Genomic DNA, 22,774 nt, shown 5'->3' with positions numbered 1-22,774 from the left:
TGATAGAGAAGGACGACTCCACGACCTGACTCCAAACACAGGGTGCTTTTTACTAAGACACATGGCAATTATACATGAGAGTGAGAAGAAAACGAATAATCTCTCATTTGTAGTACTTCATGGTTTAGAAAATACTTTCTTCACCATATCTTTGTGAGGTAGGTTGTAGAAACAAGAAAGCTGGACAATCTATTTTTTTTTTTAGTGAGGCAATTGGGGTTAAGTGACTTGCCCAGGGTCACACACTGTGTTAAGTGTCTGAGGCCGGATTTGAACTCAGGTACTCTTGACTCCAGGGCCGGTGCTTTATCCACTGTGCCACCTAGCCGACCCTGGACAATCTATTTTTCACATTTAAATAGAGCATTACCAGAGAAGGCCGCTCTCTATCCCTCTCCTAAAGGCCCAGTCACTTATGGTAGTAGAAATCTGGGTCTGTTCACTTTTCATGTATTAGAAAAATCTGAGTTGGCAGAACTCAGTAAGTGAATACAATGTTTTTAGGATTTAAAGAGTTTTTCTAGTAGTTTTTAAATGTACCTGTTCCCCCCTCCCCCAACCCCACCTCCATTGGAAGTTTTACTAAATCTGACCTTTCTGGACTGTTAAATTACCCTGTGGATTCAGAACATTCAACAAACATTCTTAAAGGGTCTGCTGTGCTACAGACAAACACTAGATACCTCATCCTTACGAATAATGGCCTCGCTTTGTTTTACATTGTACTTTTCCTCACCACAACCTCATTCATGCTCAAGGTAGAACAAGCACTATTATCCCCACAGACTGAGAGACAGGAAGGATCTCCCAGAATGTAAGTAGTAAAGCCAGGATTTGAACCCAGATTTTCTGGCTCTTTTATCATCATAGGCTGTTATTGACAGACTATAGGTTTAAAAAGCTAAAGAAAAAAAAAAAAAGAACACCCAGCTATAAAATGAAAGTAGAGACTATGGAGTGATGGACAAGTCTTATGTCAAGCCCACACTGGGCCTATTTTCTTGAACCGTACCTTGTTAATTTCCGTTTTCTCTTGGCAGCAGCAGTCAGTGCCATGTAGGATGGCTTTTCATTTGTTATGTGGACAGATGTTTTAGTCAACGATGAAGGGAGGCTAAGCCTACAGTTTATAAGAGTTGAAAATAAAAAAGAGAGACACTTTTTTTTTAGTGAAAAACCAGATAATTCTTCATGGTGGAAATAAATACAGCCCATAAACATTTTCAGTGAACCCCAAATAGTGGTATTTCAGGCATCATATCTAGTCCAATCCCTTATGTATTCATAAGAAACCTGAGGCCCTGGGAGGTAAAGACATCTGTGGAAGCTAGGTTACATGCAGCTATCTGTGGCAAAACTGCAGTAACAAGTTATCCCCCGACGAATGGCACTTGGTGAGGAGACAGTGTGCTAAGCTATGGTGACAAATATAGTCTTCTACTAAGCCCTTACCTCACTTCCTATTTATTAAGAACCCACTCTGTGCAAAGCATTTTGGCCAAATCTGTACAGTCTGGAAGGATCCACTGCTTGGATAGACAGAGAATCACTTCCACCCCATGATGAAGCACTGGAATGAGATGTTAGTAAAGATTTCCTAAACCTACATATTAATAATTTTAAAATGTTTAGCCATATCTCTCTATATACTTATGTCTGTTTGTCTGTATCTCTCTCCCTCTCCATTTATCTATCCATTTACAGAAGTCGTTGCTATCATAGAACTGTCATGTCACCGGTAGCAAGAAAAGGCATGGATACCTTTCCTCACATAAACATGTATAGAATATGATGGATGAAGTGTGACTAAAAAGGTAAAGTATGAAAGTATATGCTAGTTTGGATGAAATGCAGTGAAAACTGGTTTAGGCTTAGGAATATTTTACATTATCTAACGATTGCTGGAGTACCAAGTGTTGTCAGACACCATGAGAAATTGTGCAATCTCCTTAGAAGGAAATCTGAAAGGGATAACATATACAATAATCCTTTTCAGATGGTTTGGTTAGTCTAGCTTGAAAACTGTTGGACAAAGTAGCTCATTCACCCTAACCATTCTGTTAAATTATATTTACTGGAGGTACCAAATATGAGAAAAGGTTTTTCAGATGAAATGGCAAGAAAACAAAAGAGTAAGTATTTTCCTTAAAAGTTGGTCTTGGGGCAGCTAGGTGGCGCAGTAGATAAAGCACCGGCCCTGGATTCAAGAGGACCCGAGTTCAAGGCCGGCCTCAGACACTTAACACTTACTGATTGTGTGACCCTGGGCAAGTCACTTAACCCCTAATTGCCTCTCAAAAAATCCCCAAAAAACAAAACAAAACAAAAAGTTCGTCTTAATATGTTTCGTATAGTGTTAATGCTGAGAGGGTCCTTAAACAAATAATTTAGTAAAAAAAAAAGAAGAAAGAAAAAGAAATAATTTAGTCCAATGTTATCCTTTTACAGATGAGGAAACTGAAGCTCAGAGATATCAGGGGATGTATGTAAGGTCACACAGCTAGTTAGTGACAGAGACCAGGTGCAAAAACTCAAGTCTCCTGAGTTCTAGGTACTGGCTTTTTCCATGAATAAATCCTCAACAAACATATAGCAGGAAAAGAAAAGGAATAATTAAATCAATCTGAAGAATTCTGGATAGACATTTGGGAAATTCTATTGATAGAAATCCCTTATGCTATACCTTGGTAAAACGGTACCATTTCCATTTGGTTCTAATTCCTTTTCAGAGAATACGCCATTTGTGTCATTTGTGTCTTCATGTATAATAAACGTAGACTCCAAATTCTCTTTGACACACTCTATCCTTCTGTCAAGAGGTATACAACTCTTTGAAAAGGGAGCATGAAAGAGATTACTGTTTGTATTCAAACTGTTGATTTCCTGAAAACTGGTTCCATATGATGACTGTGAACTTGGATTTTGAGTGGATTTTCTACAATTTTCTGGTGTATATATAATAGCTTGAAGTTCTTGTGTGAAAGAATCATTGAGCCGAGTTTTACTAGACAGTTTAGGTCCTCCGGAATGTTCGGTCATCAAGGGAGACTCGATTAATTTCCTCCGAGTTCGTTTTTGTGAAGGAGTTTTCTGTTGATTAATTACTGGCTGCATTTTTCCACTGGAATCATCTGAAGGTGTACCTGTTCAGGAGAATTAAAAAAACAAAACAAAAACTTAATAGTTTTATCAAAACTTTTCTCCTACTAACCCATACCCCTACAACCCGCCCCCTAAAATGGGGAATTAATTTCAATTAGTCAATTTTTTAAAATTACAGAAAATAATAAGGCTATATAGTAAAGATGAACCAAAATTTAAACCTAAGAATAATTTTCAAAAAGTTGTAATAGAACCCCTGGAAACTGATCACATACAATAGACATATCCACATACAAATACTTAATATTGGGACCATATTAGAAATACCACCAACCTGGGATCCTAGTATGTAAAAAACCAAGAACACCCTTTGGCTTTACAAAGAACCCAAAGGAACTCCTCATTTTTATATCTGATTTAGGATTAAGCTTTAAAAGGAAAAAAAAAATAACAATAATTTTTAGGTATAACAATCAATGACTTTTTTTTTTTTGTTTGGTTTTGTTTTGTGGGGCAATGAGGGTTAAGTGACTTGCCCAGGGTCACACAGCTAGTAAGTGTCAAGTGTCTGAGGCTGGATTTGAACTCAGGTCCTCCTGAATCCAGGGCCAGTGCTCTATCCACTGTGCCACCTAGCTGCCCCCAATCAATGACTTTTAAACTACAGCTATGTCTACTTTGGAATTACTAAGGAAAAGGCTAGTTTGAATTAGGAAAAAACACAGTATCTCATATGGCCAGAAAGGTTTTGGTTAAGCAAACACTTGTAGATCACGGCAGGGAAATGCTCTAAATACTTTTGACTGATAAGGGCATGTAAGTTGACATATCCCAGAATCATGGATTAAGAGGTGGCACCTGACACCCATAATTTTATTTTAAGAAAGGTTTTAATAGCGATAAATAATTTTTTGGTAACTACGTGTATTTTACTTTTTGAACTTAAAAAAAAAATTACCCAAAGAAGGTGTCCATAGGATCCACCAGACGGTGAAAGGGTTCCCGTACACAAAAAAGTTAAGATTCCCTGATCTAGTCCCTCATTTGGCAGATAAGGAGAGAGAAACTTGGAGGTTAAGTGACCTGTGTAAAGTCACACAGATAATAAATAGCCACGCTGGGACCTGGACCCAGGTCTTCTGATTGTAAATCCAATACTAACTCCATTAGATGGTTAAACTATTAGGGATACACTAATACTTTCATCTCTGATTCAGAGGATGTCGGGTGATTTTGATGGTTATTATGGTGACCATTCAGAAGTCCCAGCTAAAAGAGCTGTGATAACAGGACATCACACACAGAAAGTTTGGTACTTAAATAACTTTTAAGTAACTACCTTCAGGGTCTATTTGAAACTCCTTCCTCCTTCCCTTCTGTCTTTTAGAAACTTTTGTCTCTCTAAGTTCCTAAGAGGGCAAGACTGTCCCATTCTTTTTTTGTATTCCTAGGCATTGCCACAGTGACTAGAACACAATAGCTACTTAACAAATATTTGTTGGACTGAATTCCAAACTCTTTACTCCAATAATGATCACTAAGTCAATCACTGACTTCTCTGTTCTGTTTCTGAATCTAGAGATATCTATTGCTTTGGCCTAACTCACTTACCAATACCATCAAGGTACCACTCTCCCCCTTCAATAAAAGAACAAACAAAACTGGAAAAAAAAAACCCAACAAAACACAGAACCACACAAATCGAAAAAACCAACAAAAAAATAAATTCCCAATTTTAATGAGTCTCCCGGTATCCTTTGTTTGGTCAGGGATCACCTCCTTCTACCTGGGCCCGGAACAACACGGGATCTTCTTTTTTCTTCTCTTGCCATGGAATGATGTGTTCAATGACTACATTTTAAATTTTCTCATGTTTATGAGTTTTTAAATTTTTTTTTTTTGATGAGGCAATTGGGGTTAAGTGACTTGCCCAGGGTCACACAGCTAGTAAGTGTTATGTGTCTGAGGCCGGATTTGAACTCAGGTACTCCTGACTCCAGAAGCGGTGCTCTATTCACTGCGCCACCTAGCGGCCCTGAGTTTTTAAATTTAAAGTGCCCTATAACTGCTTCTGACCACACCCCTTAGTTCTTCACAATTCAGGCTCTATGCTCTAACATAGCGCTCCCAACTTTTGTGACTGCATACCATTACCATTGAAAATATTTTGGAGCATGTAACCCCACGTGTCTATTTACTTATTTATAAATTATAAACACATACTATTTTGATGAAAATAAATTAAAGACAAAAGAATAATTGAACCTAGAGCCAGGAGGCACCTTTGCAGCTGCTGCTGAAAGGATCTCATATAGATATAAGCAGTTAGCTTATATATGGATTATAAGTGCCCAGGGACCCCAAAACTGGTACAGAGGTGGGAAGGTCATGAATTTATAAAGTGAAGAGAGAAGGCAAATTTTGAAGGCTAAAGGTAGACGTTGTGTTGGCAACAAGGCCATGACTGGCTGGCTATCCTGGGGAGAGGGGGTACAGTCTACCCTCCTGTCCTTTGATTGACGGGCTGGTCACATACCATTTGGAATTAGGTTGCCCTGGATTTGGAGATGACTAGTTCAGGTCCCTAAAGGCAGCTGGAAAATGGTTGGACCTTTGATGACTCGATCATGCCAATATTATGCCAGTATCTTCACTGTTTGTCTTTTCAATGTATGCTAAAACCTAAATTAGCCAGAAAACACATCTTGCCTAGATGATAGCAGTTAGTCAATCAAACAATCAACATTTATTGATCCCAACTATGTACCAGGTGGGCAGCTAGGTGGTGCAATGGATAGAGTGTTGGGCCTTGAGTCAGGAAAACTGCTCCTGAGTTCAAATCTAACCTCAGACACTTACTAGCTGTGTGCCTCTGGGAAAGTCACTTAACCCCAATTGCCTCAGCTCCTCATCCATAGAATGAGCTGGAAAAGGAAATGGCAAAGCGCTCCAGTATCTTTGCCAAGAAAACCCCAAATGGGGTCACAAAGAGTTGGACATGACTGAAAACGCTTGAACAACATGAAGCGGGTGCCATGCTGGGCCCTGGAGATTTAAAGACAAAATGAAAACATTCCTGCTCTCGAGGCTTTCTAAGCTCTAAGGGGCAGACAATGTACACTTAGAGGCATATATACAGAACACCTACAAAACCAAGGATGCCTGGTTGAGGAAGGCACTAAGTAGCTCAAAGAACCAAGAAGAGCCTAGTGCAGAAGGTAACCAGAGACACTGAGCTGGGTGTGGAAGGAGATGTGAACAGCGCATGAATTCCAGGCATGGTGGACAGCTGGTACCAAGGCCGGTACAGAGAGGAGGGAGGAAGGGTTCTGTGTGAGGAATGGCAAGAGGCCAGCTTGGTTGGACTGCAGAATGCACGAAGGGGTTGATGTATAATAAGGCTGAAATGGCAAGATAGGGTCAGGTTATGAAGAGATTTTAATTTTATTTTTAAAATTAAAGAAATTATTTTCTAGCCTTTTATGTGGACAATACACTAATTATTTAGGGAACACTTGGCACTAGCACATTTTCTTTTCTACTTTGGAACAATCCCTCATGATAAAGAATAAAAAAAGGGACAAAAGTTCAGCAAAATTAAACAACATATTGAAAGAAATCTGACATATGTACTGTTACACAACCATAGGCCTCCATTTCTGCAAAGAAGCAGCGGGAAGTGCCTTGTGGGGAAAACAAACAAACAAAAAACTTTAAATACTAAACATGGTTTAAACATGATCACAGAAGTAATATTCCATGCTAGCTACTAATAGAGAACCATAGTAGTTTATTGGGAGGAGTAAAGGACCCTGGCAGGTGTGACGTGGTCAGATATGAGCTTTACAAAAATCACTTTGGCAGATGAATAGACAGGGGAGAGACCTGAGGCATAAAGAACAAGTGGGGGTTTATTGCCAATAGTTCAAGTAAGAGGTGATGAGGGCCTGGCCTAGGGTGGTGGCTGTGTGAATAGAGAGAGGGGGACAGATGTAGAATAGGTAGAAATCACAAGATCTGGCAACTGATTGGATATGTTGAGTGAGAGTGAGGTAAGGATGATCCCAAGATTAAGAACTCAGGTGACAGGAAGGAGGGTGGTGACATCAACAGAAATAGGGATGTTTGGAAAAGGAGAGGATTTGAGGGGAAAGACAATGAGCTGTTTTCGCCACGTTGAGTTCATACTTATGGGAGCTGATGAGGCCACTAAATAAGAGAGTATATATATATAAAACCTAGCTTTGGGTAGACCACAGCTGAAAGGCACATGGTAGATGATGAACCAGCAGGAGGGAATGAGGAGCTACCCGATGGGCAGGGGGGGAAACCAAGAGAGAGCTCCGTTTAAAAAATATAGAGTAGCCAGGAGGAAGGGATGGTAAGCCAGGTCACATTATTACAGAAGGAAAGGAAAGAAGCCTAAGGAAAGGCCATCAGAATGGGCAATGGAGTAATTGTTATTCTAGAGGAGTGATGTTAAGAGTTCAGACCACAAAAGGTTTAGAAGAAATGGAACCTGATGAGTAAAGATGGTGGTAGGTACAGGTACTGGTGAGTAAGGTTTTTTTTTTTTTTTAAGGCAATGGGGGTTAAGTGACTTGCCCACAGTCACACAGCTAGTAAGTGTCAAGTGTCTGAGGCTGGATTTGAACTCAGGTACTCCTAAATCCAGGGCTGGTGCTTTAACCACTGCGCCATCTAGCTGCCCTGAGTAAGGTTTTTTAAGTATGGGGAGACTTGGGTGCAGGGTGCAAAAGAGAGACTGAAAATGAGAGAAGAGATGATTATGGGGTCAGTCTACTAAAAAGGACAGGGAAAGATGGCAGCTAGGTGGCGCAGTGGATAAAGCACGGGCCCTGGATTCAGGAAGACCTGAGTTCAAATCCGGACTCAGACACTTGACATGTACTAGCTGTGTGATCCTGGGCAAGTCACTTAATCTTCACTGTTTTGCAAAAAAACAAATCAAAACAAAAAAAGAATTAAGGTCCTCAGCTGGAGGTGGGGGTGAGAGGGCTTTCCAAAGCTTGATCTAACCTCCTAACAGATCACCCAGAGTACAGTCTGTCCTCTTGCCCCCCAATCCATCCTATACTCTGTGGATAGATGCAATCGTTATAGAGCATAGTTCTGGTCACTTCAATCTAATTCCAAAAAATTACCCACTAGAGAAAGTTCAAATTTCAGACTGTTATGCATGATTTGACCCCAGCTTGCCTTTCATTCTTTGTCTTCCGTTATTCCCTTCCTTAATGTGATATGCTGTAACTGTTGCTGCATGGAATGTCCTCATACTTGTGACCTATCTGCCTAGCCATTCTTCAAAGCCTTATTTTTACTGCCATTTCCCTCCTGAAGCTATCGCTTTTCTTCTCTGAATGACCATGGTACTTGGAACCTTTCACATTATACCTTTCTCTCTCCCCTCCCCTCCTCTCCTCTCCTCTCCTCTCCTCTCCTCTCCTCTCCTCTCCTCTCCTCTCCTCTCCTCTCCTCTCCTCTCCTCTCCTCTCCTCTCCTCTCCTCTCCTCTCCTCTCCTCTCCTCTCCTCTCCCTCTCCCTCTCCCTCTCCCTCTCTCTCCCCCATCTCTATGAATCTCATCTCTCCATTAGACTTGTGATGTTTAAAATCTAATGTGCCTTATCTGCCCTTCCAGTGTGTGTGGGTAGAACTAGCTAAGTTTACTGGTAAATTTGGCATCAATTTAGGCTTTTAAACATTTATTAAACTATATCGGGGTTAGCAAAGAGAGAGAGAGAGAGAAAGCCGCCTTCACCTAGCTATCCATGCTTCCAAAGAGAACACGTGAAGTTCTGAAAGTTAGGAGATCTGTCTACCCTGCCTGCTTCTGCCACCACACGCCAGTTCCCGAACGAAAGGAGCGATCCTCAGTTTGTTCCAGGGGAAGCTTCCTGTGGGATTGGAAGAGGGGAGCCGCCCCCATTGACATGACTTGTAGGCGGTCTATGAATAGACATGACTTCTGGATGCCTGTGGCACCCTGATTCTCACAGACTGTAAGGTCTAGAAGGAATTTAATTCTTCTCTCTTTTATTGGATCTCATCTATGCAGCCTAGCACAGTACTTTACACATAGTATGCATCTGTTTAATACTTGTTGAATAAATGCTCATGAAATTGGTATTTGGTTAAATCAGAAAACACATTCTCCTTCAACCATTACTTTTTTTTCTTTTGTGGGGCAATGAGGGTTAAATGACTTGCTCAGGGTCATACGTTAATGCCAAATATCTGAGGCTGGATTTGAACTCAGGTCCTCCTAAATCCAGGGCCGGCAGAGCAAAGGAAAAAACAAAGCTTTGGCTAATAGTTAACTGAAGAGTTGTTGAATTGGTATAAGGCACTTTTCTACAAAACCAATTATACTTGGCTTAGGAAAAATGTTTCCATCCCTCCAAATGATGCACTTGCATTATTCCAGAGTTGGTTTTTCTTGTGCTCTTGTCAGACTCATAGAGCTAATAAGGGGCCCTGAAAGTCACATAAATCCCACCTCTTCAAGTTTACAGTTGAGGAAAATGACCCAGAAAGAAAGCAACACGTTCAAAGTCACACAGCTGGTTTCCACTAGGGGTTTGTGGCTACCTAGAATGTTTTGTGTCTGAGTCAGAAAGAGTTAAACTATGGACTTTTGAAATTATACTATACCATAACTTTAAAATAATTGTAGGTGAAATGTGAAAAGAGGGGAGTAAATTGGGAAAAACAGTACAGATGAAAACTTGGAATTCCTCCCCAAATTTAACTCCATTCTAGTTATTTATTAGCTGTCAAAAAAAAAAAAAAAGCCTTGAAGCTTCACATTCATATTCTCAGTCCATAAATACCAACCACCATGAAGGGGTTAGTATGTCTTTTCCTTCTTTCAAACACTTTCTCTATATTAGGTAATGTCTTTGGTGGGGTGAACAAATAAAAAATGAATATGAAGATTCACATCAAGACACTCCTCCATCTCAAACTATCACAACTAAAGTCCCCAGAGATATCTTTAAATATTTAGAGGTTCAACTGATTAGTTTTGAATAGAGTAACAGTGGAGTTGGTTTTAGTGATTTTTGAATGCCAATGTTTGCTACAATTAAATTTATGAAGAGAAGAAAGGTTTTGGCTCAAACTTCCCTCAATAACTTGTTAAGAAGTCTCATTCCAAAAAAGTCTCCAATTTTATGTCTCAAAAATATTAATGAAATGTTTAATGTTTATATATTATGTTAATGCATTTCAGTCTTGGACAGGTCAAACTTACGATATAGACAGATATCAAAATGTACTCTCTCTATATAATATGTAGTAAATTGGGACCTTTTTATGATCTGATAATCATCAGATCATAAATAATAATACATTTATGCTCATTTTGTAGTATAGGAGAATGATTTTGCTAGAGGTTTATATTTACAACATACAATATGTGTGACTGGAAAGATGAAACTATGATTTATATGATGTTGACTACTTAAAGAAAATGGGGTTTCAGAAATCCAGAAAAGACAGTTATCCAAAAGATAGGAATGGTCAACAGTGTCCAATGCAGCCACAGCCGCAGGAGCAGGAGCATGGCAGAAGAGAAAGAACAGGAGAAAGAAGAATAAGAGTCTTGGCATCCTGTATCTGTTACCCCTGCACAATCATGAGAAGCCATTTCACTTGTCTTTTTCTCATTTTCCTTATTTATCAAATGAGGGATTTGGGCCAGATGACTTCTTAAAGGTTCTTCTAATTATGTTATCCCGTCAATGTAATCCTTCATTCTAATGAAGTTGAACATTAAGTACCTGTTTGATGCAGAATGCTCTGGTAGGGGGTGGGGGAAGATACCAATGTTGGCATGCAATCCCTTATCCTTACAGAACTTCGTTTAGTAGGGAAGGTGACATGCCTGCATAAAGCAATATATAAATAAATGCCTTGGGGAATTATGGTCCAAGTGTTGTTGAAAGTTGGGAGAAAGCTTCTTGGATCAGATTTCCTTTGGCTTTAAAAGGTGGGAAGGGTGTTCTAAGGAAAGGGAACAGGGTGAGCAAAGGCACAAAGGCAGGCTTTAGAAAGCTCCGGGCTTGTTCAGGGGTCAGTGATAGACCAGTTTGGTGGAAACATAAAGTATGTAGTGAAAAGTAGTAGGAGATAGAGCTGGAATCGCATGATGGAGGGATCTGAAGGATGGAGGGAAGCAAAGGAGTATGAACTCTACCTGGTAGGCAGCAGGAATTGACAGAAGATTTTTGAGCTGAGGAATGACAAGGCCCCATTTGTGCAAGTGGAGGTTAAGTCTGGCAATAATACAAAGGATCGTTATTATCGAGGAGAGCAGAGGTGGCCAGACCTGTTGTTGGGTCATTCCCTATACCAGATACAGACTGGAGAGGACAAATTCAGGAGGTACTGGAGAAACAGAAAGGGCAGAACTTGGTAAGTGAGTGGATATAGGAAGAGTCAAAAATAACGTCCAAGTTGTGAACGTGGGAAACTGGGTGACTGAAGAGTACCGTCACTGACAGCAACAGCCGAAGTCACAAAGGGGAACAATTTAAGGGAAAAGCTAACAAACTTCACTTTGGACAAGTGTTTGAAATGATGGTGGGAAATGCAGGAAGCAATTTCTCCTTGGCCAGGGCAACTTGGAACTGAGATCCAAATTGGACTTCAGTCCTTTGAGTGCCTAAGCAGAGGGGAAGCTGATGCTGCAAGAGCAAAGGAGACGGCCAAGAGAGAGAATGTGGAAAGCAAAGACGAGAGCAGAGCCTTGGGGAAAAGTCACCTAAAAAGGCCTTGAGGAGAATCGAGTCAGTAAAGGAGACAGAACAAAGAACCTACGTTAGTCCGCTCTCCATCTATGGCCCTGGTGGCTTTCAACTCCAGAGAACAAGACAGCCCATATTCTCTCCCCCCATCCCCAAACCCTGTACTCTTCCACTTTCCAGCTTCCTTTTTTGCTGTTGTTGTTGTCTTTACCCATTAGGTTATAGGCTCTTTGAGGGTAGGGGTCTTCTTTCTTTTCTTATTTGTATTCCCAGAGCTTAGCACAGTGCCTGGCATATAGCAGATGCTTAATAAACGTTTAATGAATTGAGCCAAAAAAGAGAGGTATGAGGAAAAGCAACAGAGCACATTAACTCAAAAGCATAGGAAAACGGAGGGAGTAGTCAGTGGTGGCCAATTCTACAGCAAAGAAGCAAAGGAAGATAAAAAAAGGCAGCTGGAGTCTGTTGGAATCACAGTCTTAGCACAAGAGTGTGACTGATATGATAGTGCAAGGACTCGAGGCGAGTATAGGCATGGAACGAAGCAGAGAGAAGAGAGGGGACAGAAGAATCAAGGTGAGGAATCTTAGGGTTGGTGAGACCTGGCTAAGTTCGTAGGCTGATGGGAAGAAGCAAAATGATGAGGAAGAGATCAAAGTTGATGGAGAAAGAGACTAGTTGCTAGACCTAGGTTCTAGAGAAGGTGGCAACTCATTCTGGAGGCATGGGAACAAGGGCAAAGATAGAGGGATGAACTCCTTAGAAAGGGTGGGCTCAGGGGTTTGTTAGCGGGCCAGTTCCTACCAGCTGAAGGGAGATGATTTGCTACATTTTCAGGGTGAGCAAATGTTCACACCTTGGAAATTGCCAAATACCCCAAATCAGGGACTTATTTACTGCTTTGCTAATTGTCTAGACTTCAGAAAGTGATGCGGGAAATGAAATGTTAATAATGCAGATTAAATGCTTACTTTTTTTGGAGAGTTAGTTCTTAAACATTTCCTAGTATATCCCACAAGAGAGCCTATGTTCACCTCCAGCAGGAAAAGAGGGAAGAAAATAGCAACTATAGTAAGAGTTCTAAGGGGTAAAGGAAGGGAATTAAGAGAGATATTGTTGAATGGTATCTGTCTTTTTGATGAAATAACACTACTCCTTGGGGGGGTGATCTATTTCACACTGTGGTTTCTAGGAAGGTGTGGTGGTGAAAAGGACAAATAAGTACTAGAATGAGCTAAGGAGGGGATAGACACTATTGCATAATACTCTGTAGTATTTTGTTTTTTTTTTTTGAAATGAGCAGGAATTCACAGAATAAGAAAGATGTATTGATTAAGTTAAGTACAAAAATACATTCCCAAATTTTTATTCACCACTTAAGAGTAATTACAGCTTCTAAAGATAATTAAAAATCAACTATATGAATAAAAGTACTGTCTGTTATCTCTAGTATTTGTTTTATAGGTGATGACTGACTTTTTCCCCCCTCTGTTTGGCTGGAGGTATTTAATATGAAAACCCGATGACCCAGAATTTGTTAAGTTGACAGTCGAGCAAAAGACAAACAAAACCATCTAGGATATGAACAATCAAGACTAATAACAGAGGATTGCTGTAGTTTCACAACTATAAAAATTCCCTGAAACCACCCTCTGTTTCACTACATTCTTTGTGCTGTAGTTAAAAAAAAAGTGATCTAAGAAACTGAAAGATTAAAAATTATGTATTTCAATAAACTGAATGAAACTTTTAGCCAAGTTAGAAAAGTTACCAAAACCAACCACTAACCCACAAGCATATGCTTTATTCTTAAGTTTGTCGACAATGTGTTATACAATGGCTAAGTGCACAATTAACGTCTAGGAAATGAAATTTAAAAACAGAACAAAAAGAGATCTCTGATCCCTCTGCTACCAGGGAATTTTACTTTTCTGAGAACTAGATAAATGAGATCCAGATCTTAAAATAATTTTCCACTCCCTTTTACATGACATTTGTCAAATTTTCCATTACCAGATATTTTTATACTAAGGCTGCCGTGTAAAGACAGTGACTTTTCTCCACTGTGCTGCTACCACCAATTTGGTGGCTATTAATAGCTGGAAGATTAACTTCTTTTCCCATGAGAGGCAGCAGGGGTATAGAGGATAGAAAACTATATAGAGGATAGAGAACTGAATTGGGAGTCAGGAGACCTGCCTTCTATTTCTGTCTCCACCAATGACTTGCTGAGCGACCTTGGGTAACTCACTTAAGAAGCAGAGGCCTTGATACCCCATGGGTAAAAAGAGCTACCATCCTATCACCTACCATTTAGAGATCTTGTCAGGGAATTTTCTAGAACCAGACATCGATAACATACTCTGAGTTCAGACAGATGCCATATAGATATAAGTAATATCATTCTACCTGCACAGGGAAAACCATCCCTTATTTTCTAACAATCCTACCAGGTATTTGAAAAGATTTTTAATTTCCACCAATATCTAAATTTTTTTGTAGGTTTCAATCCATAAAGTGCCCCATTGCTGTGGCATCTGGGAAAATGCATCCTATACCATGGATTACAAATGGAGCTGATTAAGCTGTGTGACCTATAGACATGGGACCGCTTTGGGCTTTGGTTATTTCACCTTTAAAAAGAGGGGATTGAACGGTTCTTTAGTGTTCTAACATTCAATGGCCCTCTCTTTCTTAGAGCCCCTTCCTTAGGCTCAGCTGCATAAGTGGCAATGTTAAACTTCACTTTCACAACCCACCCATCCCCCCACCCCAACAACCTGGAAATCTGCCTGTTGCTTCGTGTGTATTTTTTCACTTTCTACTTTTTGCTCTGGGAAAAGTAATCAAGATAATGGTACCAACAGTATCATGTGTGCAAATTATTTTCCTCCACAATAGAAGTGGAGTCACCATATTTGAACTCTGTTAGAAAGAATTTAACACGCTTTAATGGTTATGAAATCAATGGTTTCAATTGTAAGTATGCTACAATGTGGATCTGTAGAGAGAGCTGGTTTAGTAACTCAGCACTTTCCTTGTATGAGGCAGTAGAAAGAAAACAAAAGTAGTAAAAAAGCAATGGAAGAGAACGAATGTAAACAGATGAGGTCTGGGCTAGTGCGGACACAACTGTCAGGGTGCTGAGAGATCGATTCAGCCTGAAGAAAGGATACCAAAATGCTCCAGGGAAAAAGTCACAGATGTTAGATACTACCACAGGAAAAAAAATGGAGAAAATAGTACTAACTATGGATAAATATACCTACTTTCCAATTCCTACACAATCTTTAAGAGGATAATATGCATAAGTAACAAAGGCATCTTTGTTGAAGGTGTGAGAACAGGTTTTCACAAACATTATTTTATAGCAGATCAGGTTTTTATCATTTCGGAGTTTGCTACAAAGGGCAATATAAGATGACACTATCTTTGTTTGCCAACTATAAAAATGCCATTGATTAGGGAGAACAAAATGCTACCTTAGAGGCTTTCCTCTAACAAATTGACTCCTACACACATGGATCTCCAAATGCTGGTTCATTACTTTGCACATGGGAGACGGTTAATAAATGTTTGTTCAATTGCAAGCTTCCCTGACAGACCCATAAGAATCAACTTCGAAGACCCACTGATTCTTGATAAAGAGGGAGGCAGAAAACAGGGTGATGTATGCTCACCAAAGGTGTCAACAACTGCCATGGATCTGCAAAAGTCATGTCATGAATTATCTCTTAATTTCTAAATCTAATGACGTTTTCTCAATCCACATCCTCCTTGTCTTTGCAGCCCTTTCTGACACTTCTCACCTCTTCTTCTTCTTCTTTTTTTTTTGGTGAGGCAATTGGGGTTAAGTGACTTGCCCAGGGTCACACAGCTAGTAAGTGTCAAGTGTCTGAGGCCAGATTTGAACTCAGGTCCTCCTGAATCCAGGGCCCGTGCTCTATCCACTGCACTACCTAGATGCCTATCACCTCTTTTTGATACTATCTTCTCTCTAAGTTTTTATAACACTGCTCTCTCTTCTTCCCCCACCTGTCTGCATGCTCCTGCTCTGTCTCTTTTGCTCAAGGATCTTCATTCAGGTCATGCTTGGTACTGTTCTATTTAACATTTTTGTCAGTGACTTCAATAAAACCATAGATAGTATATAGGAATATAATACATTGAGCCAGTTCTTTTAGGATGAAATTTTATAGGGATAAATGTAAAAGTATTATAGAGGTTCGAAAAACAAACAAAACCAAACCAAACAGCTTCCCAAGCACAAGGTAGAGGGGACACGGCTAGATAGTAGGTTATCTGAAATCCACCCCGTCTCCCTCCTGGTTCCCCCAAACCCAACAAATTAAGGAGTTTTAGTGGACTGCAAATTTAATGAGTCATCAGTGTGAGATGTAGCCAGGTTGCATTAAAAAAAAACAAACAAAAAAAACCCAAACCCGCCCCCCCCCCCCAAAAGCAGAGTGTCTAGAACTGGGGAAGTGATAATCCCACTGGATAGAACACATTAGGAATACTTCATTCAGTTTTTGGTGCCATATTCTAGGAAGGATATTGATAAATTTGAGTGTCTAGTGAAGGGCAACAAGAATGGTAAAGAGTCTCAAGATCATGGTGCATGAGGATAAGAAGACAAAATGGGGGTAGGATGTCTTTGTTTTTTTAACACATCTGAAAAATTAATCATTAAGAGGAAGAATTAGACTTGTTCTCCTTGACTATAGAGACCAGAACTAGGAGAACCCATTAGAATTTGCAAGGAGGCCCCTTATCTTTAGAGCAATAGCACCCAACACAATGTCTCTCACATAGCAATCATATCACTGTTTATAGAATTGACTTAGTTTAAAGCTCTATAACCCAGCATTCAGTTGATTTTAATTGACTGGAATGTAGGAAGAGGACATGGACTTATTAAAGCTGGGGGAAGTTTTTTCTATACCTAAGTGATTGAAAAATGTATTTATAGCCTACAAATTACTTGATTCCTGATTCCATCATTTTATTGCAAATGGCTGTGATTTCATCAGTAATGTTTGTTTCCCTAATGGTATTCTGACTCTTCTTATGCTTTTTTTTTTCCTGGCATGAAGATGCAAGTTGTTTCCCATGTCAGAAATGCAAGCTCTTTGATGGCAGGGATGGTTCTGCTTTGGTCTTTGAATCCTTAGTACCACTCACAGTGCCTGGAACACAGTGGGCCACTTAATAAATGCTGTTTGATGGAACGAGGTAGTACCTGAGCTAGGCAATTTAAGAAGAGGCAAAAAAAGTGGAGAAGTTATTTGTGTACTAGTGCATAAAAATTTATGGAAGCAGAAAGAACAGGATAAGAATTAGTAATTACAAATAATCTGTTTTGTTTGGGATGTGAAGTCAATTAGGGTCTTTAATACAAAGATAAGGACAATAACATAATGTATTTGTTTAATAACGGTGTTGAAGGAGGGCCTGGAGATATTAAAGAAATTAGGAAGCTATGACAATCTTCCTTAGGTAATAGGGCCTAACCTAGGCTTGTATCAGTGGAAGGTGAAAGAACAGGATGGATATTATAGGAGAGAAACTGTAGAGATTGACTCCCTAAGACCTAGTAACTGAAGGGATGTGGGGAGAAAGGGCCTCAAAACAGGCAAAGGTACAGCAGAGATTTTGAGCCCTGGGCTCTGGTAGAATGGCAATACATCAATGGAAATGAGAAAGGTGGGAGGCACAGATTTGAGGGGCTGGCAGAGCCCAGGAGAGAAGTTAGGATTGGATACAGAGATTTAGGTATAATTTGTATCTAAGAGATAAATGAAGCCATGGGAATAGATGACATCGTTAAGAGAGAGAATATAGATTTTATTTGTCAGAAAACACACACTTGGGGAGTAGGAAATGGAAAAAATAAGAAAGACAAAGAAAAAACGATCCAAGAGATAGAAGAATTAAGAGACAGAGGGACACATGGAATCTGAAAATTTCAAGAATGGGGGATAAGGATGATGGAGGGTTTTGGTTTTTTTTTGCCTAATTTGAAAAGTTAAAAACTTGTCTTCACATTAAAGTTGTGCTTTGTTGGCTTATTCATAAGTAGTTGACAGCCTCTCGTGTGTAAGGCTTGATGGCACAGTATAATGGAGCACCATAATACCACACAATGAATACTGCACCCTGAAATTGTCATGAAGAATTATGGTTAACATCTTTATAGACTCACAGGTATCTTAAAGATTCAATCAAGTAGCATTCAGGTTCTAATGCTTATAAAACAAAAGGTCAACACTAAGAGAAGTAATAATTTAGCAAGTGCTACACCAACCATAAGACTCTATAGATTGCCTTCATCAAAAAGCACTTAATTTTTTGAGAGGGAGGGGAGGGCTGGGGATAGAGTAAGGGTGGGGAATATGATGAACCATCAGCATCCCAAAGTACTTATGTACTACAAGTGAAATACAGGTTTAAAAGCTGTCAGGTATACACATGCTGAAAGGTTTTGAAGAGCTTCTTTCCCTAACCAAACAACAGGCTTTGTTCAATGAATCCAATTCTGATTTGCGTAACACTTATCCATTAACATTTCAGGAAACATTTTAAAATATTTATATGATACTTTAAGGGAACTTGTATGCAACTGAAAATGTGCATTTCACGGAAAAGTGGTTAGTGTTCTATTAATCTATTCTTTTATTATCGCCAGAGGTTCCCGCTTCGGAAAAAAAAAATGGGTTTACTGTAAGACACTGGTGGTTCTACAATGCCCTCAGAGAGGTTTTAGAAAGTCTGACAAAAACATTTTGGTGAGATCTCCAAGATTTTTGAAGCTTCTTAAAAGACTTTTAAATACTGCATCCACTTGCAAAATCAACTGTTAAATGTATACACTGAAAACATGAAGCAGATGGATAAGAAATATTTCAAGAATAAATAATTTGTTGAAATTATGCAGTATTACAGTACCATGCAAGCATAGTAACATTTATTAGAAAAAAACAACTAGCTGTAAGGGAATTACAAAAGGGGGAACCCCCCCCGCAAATGCTTGGTCCTGATGATTCTGAGGAGAATTCTATGAAACTTTAAAGGAATTATTAGTATTATTACTATATAAGTTATTCTCTGAAATTGAGAAAACAGCCTACCAAATTCCTTTTATGGGAAAATACCTAAATATCGAATACCTAAGACAGGAAGGATAAGGTACAGATGGAGATTTATATACCAATATCATTAATGAATAATAAAGTTAATAGAAACTGTCAGACTAAAGCAATTCATTCAAGAAATCATTCATTATGACCAAATTAGAGTTATACTGAGGATGCGAAGATGGTTCAACATTAGGAAAACAATAAAGAGTCATGTTAAAAACACAAACATCCAAATCCACATGATTATCTCAAGAGGCAAAGGAAAAGTCTTCCACAAAATACAGTATTCACTTATGCTAAAAACCCAACAGTATTTGCATAGAGGAACTTACGTATCTATCTAAAACCAAAAGCAAGTACTCAATTCAGTAGTGACACGCTAGAAACTTTCCGAATAAATATTGCAGGAAAGAAAAGATACCCTCTCCCTTCACTGTTATTCGAGGAATTTCTGGGAAATGCTAAGTAACAAGTAGGAGAAATTGAAGGCATAAAAAAGATGAGCTAAAATGATCCCTAGCTGTTCATGAGATGATGGTTTTTTTACTTGGAAAATCCTAGGGAATCAGTAAAATAGAAACAACAACAACAACAACAAAACCCCACACCCTAATTTTGCTAATTAAAAACAGGCTACAAAATAAACTTCAAAAGTCAAGAGAATTTCTAATCAGTGCTTATGACTGGGCCATGCCAATAAAAGTTAATTTACATTTTTAATGCTATACTAGTCAATCTGTCAAAGAGATAGCTTGATAAAATAATAACAAAATTCATTTGAAAGGATAAAAGATCTAGAATATCAAGAGAAATAATGAAAAGAGGAAAAGATGAAGAAGGAATAGCATTTTCAGATCTCAGACTGGATTATAAAGTAGCAATCAATAAAATCATTTAGAATTGGTTAAAATGTAGAGGTAGATCAATGGAACAGACCAGACAAGGGAAAATAAAAAACAGAACTCAGTAATCCAGTGTTTAATAAATTGGAAAAGTACATTACTTAAGAAAGAGCTACCTATATGATAATGGGAAAAAGCATTCTGGACAAAATTAAGCATAGACCAACATGCTACTATATATATTGATACGCGTAGATACAGTACACGTATTATATGTACATATATGTAAAATACACACACACATATGTGCATATGTAAGTGGGTGTATCTGTCTGTTTGTCTTTTGGCTACAGGACCTTAATATTGAGGATTACACCATAAAAAATTTAGAAGAGAAGCAGATCATATACCTCTCACAAGTCAGTAAGGAGATGTTTTCTTTTATTTCTTTTTTGCGGGGCAATGAGGCATAAATGACTTGCCCAGGGTCACACAGCTAGCAAGTGTCAAGTGTCTGAGGCCGGATTTGAACTCGGGTCCCCCTGAATCCAGGGCTGTGTGCCTTATCCACTGCACCACTTCAATGCCTGTAGATATATTCTTTTTTTTTTTTTTTTTGGTGAGGCAATTGGGGTTAAGTGACTTGCCCAGGGTCACACAGCTAGTAAGTGTTAAGTGTGAGGCCGGATTTGAACTCAAGTACTCCTGACTCCAGAGCTGGTGCTCTATCCACTGTGCCACCTAGCTGCCCCTTGTAGATATATTCTTAACTGAACAAGGGATAGAGGAAATTACAGAAGATACAATGGATAACTCTGATTATATGACAATGAAAAGCTTCTTCTGCACAAACAAAACTAGCTAAACAGTATTTCTTATGGGCCTCTTATGTGCTAGTCACTGTGCTAAGCATTAGGGAAACAAAGAATGGCAAATAGTAGTCCCTGCCCTACTCTCAAGGAAGGTGCTCAGAGTCTAATGGGGGAGACCCACATGCAAGTAACTATGGACAAGTAAGACGTATCAAGGATAAATTGGAGGTAATCAATAGAGGAAAGGCACTGGCATTAAGGGGGAAATAGAAGCACTTTTTGTGAGAGCAAAGAATTAGGACCAAAGTAGATGCTCATTGACTAGGGATCTCTGCCCTACTATGAACAAGACGACACACTAAAGGAAGAACCAAACCACCCCCAAACTGGTATTCTTGCTCTAAATGAAATAAAGAAATACAGCATTATGGCCAAATGGAAAATGGCCCACAAGTTCTCCAGGAAGAAGTCAATAAAAGTGTTAGTAGAGTTGCTTTTGTCTTGCCTTGCAACACAATAAGGAACGTTATTCAATAGAATAATAACTAATAATAACTAACACTTACAGGGGACATTAAGTTTTACAAAGTGCATTCAATAGATGATCTAAGTTGATTCTAACAATAACTCGGTGAGGCAGGTGCTAATGTTATCCCCATTTTAGAGCTAAGGAAACTGGGGCTGAAAGTCAAGGGACTTGTCCAGGGTCACACAGCTCTAAACTTCAGTCACTCCCTATTCTCTCCTGGATTAAGTGAAAAAAATGCTCTATTTGGTATTCAAAGCTCTTCACAACCTGGCCCCCTCCTACCTTTCCAGTCTTTTCATACTTTATGCCTGATCCAAGGAATCTTCGACCCAGTAACCTTGGCCTCTTGGCTGATTTACAAGCAGGACTCTCCCCTCTTAGCTCCAGGCGCTCTCTCTGGTTGCTCCCCATTCCTGGAATGCTCTGACTACTGACCTCCTGAATTCTTTTAAGTCTCAGCTAAAATCTCATCTTCTATGGGAAGCCTTTCCTGATTCTCATTAATGCTAGTGACTTCCCGGCACTGATTATCTTCAATTTATCTTAGACAAAGTTTGTTAGTATGTAGCTGTTTGCATGTTGTCTCGTGCATGAGACTGTGAACTCCTTGGGAGCAGGGCACGTACTTTGTATTTACTTGTTAGAAATAAAAGCTTCTTAAATAAGGATGTGCTTGTCCAGTGATGCCCCTCAGGAAAGAGCTAGCCCCTTAAATGTCAGAATCTTTCTGGGACCAAGGGAGCGTCAAACATGGTGGTTCTTGTTCTCAGGCAGTCAACAGCACCAATACTATTTTAATGAAAGACTTGGGAAAGTTTCTGTGCATCTAATTAGAATTAATCTGAATAGGTACATTAAAAATTCTTTCATAGAGATATGAATTATACAAAATGATTTTTAGCACTGACTGAAGAAATCTGAAAAGGATGAAACAATCTCTCCCTCCTAGCCCTACATTCTGAAACCACGGCAGACCAACGAATGAATGAATGAGCATGTACCGTGTGCCTATTACGTGTCAGACCCTGTGCTAAGCACAGGGGGCATTCATAAAGCACCTACTGCCTCGAACAGTGCACAGTATGGCGTGCACTGGGCCTCAGTCGACTTATTTGTAAAATGAGGAGGTTGGACAAGATGATTGCTGAGTTTTCTTTCCAGTGTTCATGGCCACTGTGCCAGGTCGGTTGGTGGTGGGAAGAGTTGTTACATTGGAGGGGGGGTTGGCTTAGAAAAAAATACAAAGATCAATAAGACAGTTTCTGTTGCCGAGGACCTAACAGTTTTGTCCAGTCATTCCTTGATTTTTCACCACTCAGAAAATATGCTGGCTGTAGAAGCAGAAGCAGGACATTTATCTCTTGGAAGAAATTATGTGCCTGAGTTTTAAAGAGAGATTCTCTCTGATAGCCTGAGAAAGAGCCTAAGAAAAACTGGAAAATTCATAAAGATTGTATTCTTTGTACTCAAAGGAAAACATATTCATTTTTGATGTTATATTGTAGCAGAAGAAGAACAAAATGTTGGAGGCTATACTGAATTAAAGAATATTATTTACTTTTTAAAAGTAGAGCTTATTAT

General features: G+C 39.3%; 1 protein-coding gene across 2 annotated transcripts in view; it reads right to left on the bottom strand.

Moving 5' to 3' along the window:
- Positions 1-22,774, bottom strand: part of KIF18A (kinesin family member 18A) — a 104,433-nt gene that overhangs the window by 8,376 nt on the left and 73,283 nt on the right. For both annotated transcript variants that reach the window (XM_043971764.1, XM_043971763.1), the window contains 2 exons: positions 2,684-3,143; positions 1,013-1,120 (listed from right to left, as the gene is read on the bottom strand). In XM_043971764.1, coding sequence (XP_043827699.1) covers positions 1,013-1,120; positions 2,684-3,143 — 568 coding nt within the window. The remainder of the gene's footprint in view (positions 1-1,012; positions 1,121-2,683; positions 3,144-22,774) is intronic.

This window comes from Dromiciops gliroides, chromosome 6, assembly GCF_019393635.1.
Source record: "Dromiciops gliroides isolate mDroGli1 chromosome 6, mDroGli1.pri, whole genome shotgun sequence".
Classification (NCBI taxonomy): Eukaryota; Metazoa; Chordata; class Mammalia; order Microbiotheria; family Microbiotheriidae; genus Dromiciops; species Dromiciops gliroides.
The sequence above is the reverse complement of the archived record's forward strand: the minus strand, read 5'-3'. Positions and strand labels throughout refer to the sequence as shown.